The 7,867-nt window shown below is 42.9% G+C and overlaps 2 protein-coding genes across 3 annotated transcripts; both read right to left on the bottom strand.

The window, feature by feature from the left end:
• Positions 1-1,312: 1,312 nt before the first annotated feature.
• Positions 1,313-4,565, bottom strand: gpr85 (G protein-coupled receptor 85). Of its 2 annotated transcripts, none has more exons than XM_086147075.1 (2): positions 4,431-4,565; positions 1,313-2,975 (listed from the first exon to the last, which is right to left on the bottom strand). In XM_086147075.1, the coding sequence occupies exon 2, from the start codon at positions 2,822-2,824 to the stop codon at positions 1,691-1,693; it is 1,134 nt and encodes a 377-aa protein (XP_086003201.1). In that variant the 5' UTR covers positions 2,825-2,975; positions 4,431-4,565; the 3' UTR covers positions 1,313-1,690. The 2 variants fall into 2 exon arrangements, with proteins under 2 accessions (XP_086003201.1, XP_086003202.1); XM_086147076.1 differs by lacking the exon at positions 4,431-4,565 and adding an exon at positions 4,086-4,323.
• A 277-nt stretch (positions 4,566-4,842) lies between these two features.
• Positions 4,843-7,585, bottom strand: LOC147234240 (small integral membrane protein 30). Its single transcript, XM_086146172.1, has one exon. It carries the CDS (start codon positions 7,519-7,521, stop codon positions 7,333-7,335), a length of 189 nt encoding a protein of 62 aa, XP_086002298.1. The 5' UTR covers positions 7,522-7,585; the 3' UTR covers positions 4,843-7,332.
• Between the last annotated feature and the right edge of the window lie 282 nt (positions 7,586-7,867).

Raw genomic sequence — 7,867 nt, forward strand, 5'->3', positions numbered from 1 at the left:
TTTCATACTAAGGCTCTGGTCTTGAAGTGACTGTTGTCTGATCCACACATATCTACGCTTTGATCCACACACACACACACACACACACACACTCACCCAAACACACACATAAACACACACACACACACGCGTGTGTTCCCTGTGCTCTGAGCACTCTGCGGGATGTAGCAAACCATAGCAGGGTAAAAAAAAAAAATGAACTGCTCGGCATTTGACCTGCGATGCTCATGGGAGTGGACCAGCTTTTTTTTTTTTTTTTTTAAATGGACATGTACGTCATGTTCATGTGTGGTAAAACTGAACATAAAAATAAAAAATAAATAAATAAAACAAAACAAAAAATCCCTTCCATTAGAAAAAAAAAAAAATTAGGAGTGCCTGAATTGAAATTTAAAAAAATCATATATATTTAAAATAACCTATTAACTGAGAAACATGACAATATCATAACCATTAAGGCAAGAACACCTGGAGTGGCATCAGCAATACTGTAACAACATGATAGTGTTTAGGTACATGGATATGATGAAACATTGAACTACGTCTTCAGTGTCTCTTTTTAAGCACAAGGTTGTTCTGAAAAGCAACTCTCAATTTTTTCATTTTCACATCACTTCATCTTTTTTTTTTCCTTCTTTTTCTTTTTTTTTTTTTTTTCTTTTTTTTTTATAAAAGATGATAAGAAAGTAACAATGCCAGACACTAGAGACATATGGATTGCAAAACTACAAGAAATCATTTCTAGATTTTAAGTCGCGACTTCGGAAAAACCAAAACAAAACAAACGAAATCAAACAAATGAACAAACCTAAAAAAAAGAAGAAAAAAAAAAAAAAAAAAACACGTCGTAAATCCCCGTTTTAAGCCCCGGCCCGGTAAATGAAAAAGATATCACTTACATTGAAACCATTTTATCCTCCCCCATGACGATGTTATTCCAACAGTCACCGCGTTTTGCTTTACTTACAGCGATTGTGTAGTCTGTTGCAAATTAAAGCATTCGTTGTTTAGTTTTGTGGGGCAAAAAAAAGTTGTCCTTGCAACGCAACTGGCAATTGTTGACCAAAAAAAGCATCTTTACATCTTCTTTTTAGTGCAACTCTTTAAATGTAAAACATTTCCGGTGATTCCTTGAGAGGTATCGTTTCTTTGTTTCGTGTTGTCGTTATTTTTTTTTTTCTTTTCCTATTTTTACGTATTTCACACATCACAGAGTAATGCATCTTCAAAATATCCAAAGCAAGAGGTTTCTGTTAATATAGTTTTGTCACTTCTTTTTCTTTTTTCCGTTTTCCTTTTTTTTTTTTCTTTCCGTTTTTTTTTTGTTTGTTTGTTTGTTTGTTTTTTTTCAAACTTTTTGCTTCTCTGCACTGGCATGGCCTTCCACAATGTCTGTTTACTAGAACATAAACACAGGAGGGGGATCCAGACCTCCTGCGTATTCCATTCCCTTCAGCCTCCGCGTTTGATACGTTTCGTATTCAATCACCCCCCGGCTGAGCCTCGTGACTGACGGTCCACCTTCAACCTCTAAAAAGAAGGGTCAGGAGAAGGAGGAGCGGGGGAAAACTGGAGGATGAAGAGAAAAGAGATAGAAAGAGAGAGTGCACTGTACAATGGGAACGAGCCCATATCAAGATCAATCAGGGAAATAGAGACATTGATGAGAAAATAACCCACAGCAAAGCCTTCATATAACGCAGTAGGGTTCCCTTGGTAACCTGGATTTTCTGCAGTAGAGGAGTGTGGTGCTGAAGCAGCGCCGGAGCTCCCTGTTGGAGAAGATGCAGATGAAAGGATTGACCCCGGCCTGGGCAAAGCTCATCCAAACGGCTGCCGTGAGATAACCCGCGGGGACTACAGGGCCCCTTGCAAACACCCGCCAGTAGCAGGCTACCAGATAGGGCCCCCACAGTGCCAGGAAGAAAAAAGTCATGATGTAGAACATCCTACTAATCCTCTTCTCCGTTTTGAATTCATCCAATACCAGTAGACGCCTGCGGCCCGCGGCGTTGCTGTTCTGCCGGATGCCCAACAAAGTTGGTGGAGTGGGGCCTCGACCAAATCCAGCTAGCCAGTTGGCCGCCGCCTGCCCGCTGGCGCCCGGCCCGTGGAAGGTCCAGTTCTGGCTGACTGCAGGCACAAACTGGACGGGCTTCATCTTTCGACGGTCGTGGACGAAGAAAATGAGCTTGAGGTAAACCAGCTGTGTGGCGAGGAGGATAAGCGCCAGGAGGAGCATGAAGCCCAGTGAATCGTTTGCCCTGAAGGAACGGTGCTGGAATGTGCACTGGTCCTCCTCCTGGATGAAAGAATACGTTCCTACATCTAGCACCGGAGGGAAAGCCATCGCCACCGACAATGTCCACACCATGCAGATGACGGCCAGACAGGTCCAGAAGGTCAACCTCTTGGTGTAAAACCGGTGATGCGCGATGGCCAGGTAGCGGGTGACGCTGACACAGAAGAGCATGAACGCCGTGTGGAAACAGGAGAGCACACCCAGGAAGGCAATTACTTTGCAGGTAAGCGTGCCGTACGTCCAGGCGGAACCGTTCTTGACCGAGGTGAAAACAAAGGGGAAGCAAATGGCCGAGCGCAGGATGTCAGAGGCGCACAGGTCCAGCAGGAAATAGTAGGGCGCTCGGTGCAGGCTCTTGTCTTTGACCAGCAGGATGGAGATCAGGAGGTTCCCAACCACACCGACGCCAATGATAAAACCCAAAGAGGTCAGTTTGAGGAAGGTGGCGAGAGGAGAGACATTCTGCAAGATGGTGTGGTCCCCTGCATGGCTATAGTTCGCCATAGATGGAGGAGGGATCATAAAGATAGCGGAATAGCTTCAGCCAAGTATCATGATCTAGTGGTGGCGGGTGGAGGCGTTAGATCCATTTGGCGGTGTGCTTTGAGGAGGTTTCCAGGCATATAGGCAACCTCTCCTCTAAGGCATCCTTTGTTCTTTTGTCTCATCACACCTACAGAAAAAAACATCCGTGAAAAATACAATCAAGCCATCAGCGAAAAAAAAAAAACAAAAAAAAGAGAGAGAGAGAGAGAGAGAGAGAGAGAGAGAGAGAGAGGAAAAAAAAAATAACAGCGGCATCGTTTGCAAACGGTCGTGAGTGTGAGAAGTGCTCGTTTTTTTCCCCAAGGCTGTCTGTCATCTCTCTATCCTTTTTTTTCCCCCCTTTTTTTATTTCTTTTTTGGGCATCTGAATACTAAAAGAGTGGCACGTTGCATGCCAAACGCTGCCCTGGCACACGAGATTCAACCAGGCGACGACGCTGAAGCATTAAACAACAAAAAAGAGACACAACAGGGCATTTTGAGGGGTTGGAATGGCATCACTTCTCAAACAAAAGCACAAGAGCAATAATAGCAATAATAATAATAACGCCAATAATAATACATGAATTAACAACAAAGCACTGCCTTCTCTTGGTTGGACATGATGTTTACCCTTGGGAAAGAATAAAAAGGATTGGATTTTTGGACGTTTTTCAACATTGAAAGACGAGAGAGATAAAAAAATAAAAAAAAAATCAAATAAAATAAGCAGTTCTAGAGCACACCCTGCAGCCTGGAGAAAGGGAGGAAGGCTCCCCAAAGCAGCGCAACTCGCCCTGTCTTTATGCTCGCTGGAAATGTGACGGGAGGGCGCACACACACACGCAAACACGCACGAACACACACACACACACGCACATAATGATGCATCCATGTTTTTTTTTGTTTGTGTGTTTTCTTCGTCTGATTAAAGGTTAACTGGATTACATTAATATGCAGTCATTTTAAGAGGTGCGATTACAGAAGGAGCTACGCCGTCCTTTATATTAGTCATTACGGCGTAATGTGCGCGTAATATCGACGCCGAATCCGCAATTCGGCACCGTTTGTTGGTTAAGACGCATATATGTGTGTGTGTGTGTGTGTGTGTGTGTGTTTGTGAATTGAAGCGGATTACACTAACCAACATGCTGATAACGGTGTTGTATGTATGTGTGTGTGTGTGTGTGTCCCACTCGTGTAATAATTTCACGCAGCCCCGTAATAACACCAGTTATTCCACGAATATCGTACTTACGCCTTTGTGCGCCCTCGGTTTTTTTTTTTGTCAGTCGACTATAACGCGCGATCCTCGACTCCGAGCAATAAAAATGCAAAAAAAGGGAGGATGGGAAAAAAAAGAAGAAAAAGAAGAACAAGAAGACCATGCAGATACAATCACTGTTGTTGCATCCTTGTCTCTACGCGTTCAGATAAAGCACCGGATCTGCACGTCGATAAGGCAAAAAAAAAAAAAAAAAAAAAAAAAAAAAAACGATTTCCAAGTCCCTTTGCTGCGAATCACTACAAAACGACGCCAAAACATCAGGACATTTTTTTTCCTTTCTTTCCCCCAAAACAGATGATCAATCAGAGCCCCTACCTGTTGATAATCCTATTCGGGTTTTCCTCCTGGAGGTTATTTACATTGCACTCGTCGGGTTTTGCTGTTTTAAATCGCCTGATTTGTTGCCTCCTGCCCCCCTCTCCTTTTTTTTCCCTCTTCCTCCACGGTGAATATCATACAGTAAACGGACCCCAGTGCGCATGCGCTCTGCATCCCTATTTGTGATCCAAGACGCGTCTTGTCTCTTGTTGCAGCAGCAGCAGCAGCAGCAGCAGCAGCTCCGACTCTCTCATCTCCTCGACGGGTTGGCTGTTTGACAGTAACGCGTTACACCGGTATTTGGCCGTTATCCCCAAAACGCGTGCACGACTTACATTAATATTTGTGTCGTTTATTCCGGAAAAAAAATGAAAAAAAACACCCGCATATCAGCCACCTGTGTGTGTTTCAGCGACAGCGACATCACGACGGCATATCAAATGACATACAACTTAAAACAGAAGCCAAAGCTGAGTCAGAAGGGTTTCATGTGGGAGGATCTGAACAACTTCAGTGAAAGAAGATAATTGGTGTGTTATTCATCAAAAAGGACATCATTGAGAACCGCCTGTGTGATTTGGTTAAAAATGGGAGAAGCAAAATAACAGCACTGGACTTTGTCTTGTTCCCTTGTCTGTTTTGGGTAAATAAGGGCTATTACCTTATAGACATGTGCATATAATGTATATAATGTTAACACTGGGTTATTGGTACAGCACCTAAGTGATCATATTACAAAGTTCCCATACTCACAAAGGAAAGAAAATCAAATAAGGAGGAATGGGGTGGACGTCTTGCAGCAATTTTTGAATTAAGTCCGATTCTGCTCCATATGCAGCGGTTGACCAACCAATCTCCTTTTATTATCGTCACTCCAACCCTTTTCATGCTTTCTACATTCTTTAATGCATCTTCTTTTACCTTTTTTTAATTTAGTTAGCATTTCTGCAATCTTTTTAATACTTTTCACAAAAGAGTCATATAAAAAAAAAAATCTCTTTTCTCGGCTCATTGATTTTTTTTATGGAGCATTGTTTTACCCCCCCTGCAGATTTTTGCTAGAAACTACCGCATTCGCCTTGTCTGCCCCGCCAGTACAGCTCCGTCTCCATAGTCATACATGTTTCACTAAACAGAAATGTTAGCCATTATGTACAAAGTGAAAGGTTAAATCAGGCAGGAGAATGCACCTCAAGGTAGAATGACTTCCTTGTGCTGTATATGCATAATTGACAAGCACTTTGCCCACTGCACGTTGTGCATTTTGTCTGGGCAACATGACAAATTCATAGAATTTGATTTTCTGCGTCATGTATGGCAAGTCCCGACGTCACGGGTGGTACAGCGCGCGCGACGTAAATCCGCACACACGTGTGGAATGCAGCAGTGAGGAAGGGTGTATCTACGGCAACCTGTGCTGGATGAATTAACTATGATCACATGTAGGAAAAGAGCTCTCGCTGGCAGCTGATGAAAGTGATACATAGCGGGGCATGATGCGGATCGTGCTCGTTCCCATTTCTTAATAATTAAAGAAATCTGCAACTGAATTTAATATGCATCCTTTTCTTATAAATCTCAGATGCAACAGTCACAGATATAGACTTATGCCAACTGCCTGGATTGAAATGAATCGTATCTATAATTCAGCTTCTGCAAGTTTGAAGTGGAAACCTGAAGCTTCTAGGTCAAACACCCAGATAGCAGAGCTTTATAGGTCAGTAAAATAGCACTTGTGTTTATACACGAATATTTTTTCAAGAATTTGTTAGGGAATTACTTAATGGTATTTGAAGGATTTTAAATTTTTTAACATGGCGTGAATCTCATTGTTATTATTCCTCTTGTAATGATAGACTCACACAGCGTAGATTGACTGCACAAAGGGGATGTTTTGGCAACACTGTTCGCATCAACCTAAATTGAAATAAAAATGCAAGGAATTTATTCAGTTTGATGCACAATAATTGACCATTAGTTTGGGTTTAAAAAAAACAATACAAATAATGAAACAAACCGAGGGATGCAAACATGAGCAGTGCTTATATAATAAACCATGTGCTTTAGCTTTAAACAGAGTAAGAAATTTACTTTTCTGAAGAGGCTCGAGTAAGGCTGAAGTGTGCTCCACAAATACTTTGGCTTTTCCAAAATGGACTTGATGTCATCCATTTGTTGTATAAAACGTTTGATTGTACTGGAAAAGTGACAGCGCCATACATAATGACAAAATAATCCGATTTTTTTTTTTTTTACTGTGCTGGAATACAAAGGAGTAAATAAACAAGTCTGAGCAAAAATAATGATGATGTTTAAGTAACCATCTGCTGATTTGATTTTGTACAGAAACCCCAGATTTCACCTCATAGCACGGAGGATAACTTGAAAGCATTTGCAAGACTTGTGCTGCGTACACAGTTTAGACTGACGAAAACATCACAAAAAAAAGTAATGACCTTGAGGGACATCAGTTTCTTGATAACGAGGCTTTGCTGTGAGATGTTTATTAGCAGAAATTCACTTATTTCATCGTGCTTGAAGCAAGTTCATCGTGTAGCAAACTGCAGTAGGGAAGGGGTCACCACGGTCCCTCGAAGCAGGGGGGGATACGAGCACAATGCGACGCAAACATCTGCAGTCTGTTTTAAAAAACCCACAAAAGAAAGTCAGCAGTGTTTTGGTCCTTCGTCCTAGTCGCGCATCCTGCAGCACTTCCGGGTTCCCCTTCCTCGTCTCAGTCACGTGTTCCGCACTGCTTTTTTTTTAACGCCTTCACTCCCGATTTAAAAAAAAAAAGGTCACGTCAAGTTACTTTGACACAAACCGTGCGTCGGGACGTCCACGCGTGGGTTGGTGGTCGACAGGACAGGAGAGGACAGGACATATCGATATCACTATCTCACAGCCGATCGTTCCGCCTCCGCGCGTACCAGCCCAGGCAGGCGCAAAGCCCGACCACGGTGACCACGGCGCCGAGCAGCAGGGCGACGGCGTCGCCCGCGTCGTACGCCTCCGCCGGCGGGATCACGGACAATAGCAGCAGACAAACGAACGCCGGAAAACGCCGAAGTGCAACTTTGTTTGCCATGTTGAGCTTTTTTTTCCGCTGTTGCTGTTGACTTTCCGGCCTCTGCGTCACAGTCAGGTGACAGCGGGACTTCCTGGTGGCTTCAGCCAATCACAGCGCAGCTTCGCTCTGACACACTCATGCCCTTTTTTTTACCCCCAAAGGCAGATTGGGTATCTTTCAAATAATCACATTAACGTTCTGCTTTTTTTTTTTTGCTTTTTTTTTTGAGGATAAAACTTAAACCAAACTGATTCTATTCAATAGTTATTAAAGCCCACTTGGGGAAATTGTGACATCTGTTCTATTCTTCAAACCACTATCGGTTTTTCATGTCCTCCATCCCTGAGGCCTTGCATTAAACAAA

This window comes from Fistularia commersonii, chromosome 5, assembly GCF_037954325.1.
Source record: "Fistularia commersonii isolate RoL2024-O1a breed Wild chromosome 5, RoL_Fcom_v1.0, whole genome shotgun sequence".
Classification (NCBI taxonomy): Eukaryota; Metazoa; Chordata; class Actinopteri; order Syngnathiformes; family Fistulariidae; genus Fistularia; species Fistularia commersonii.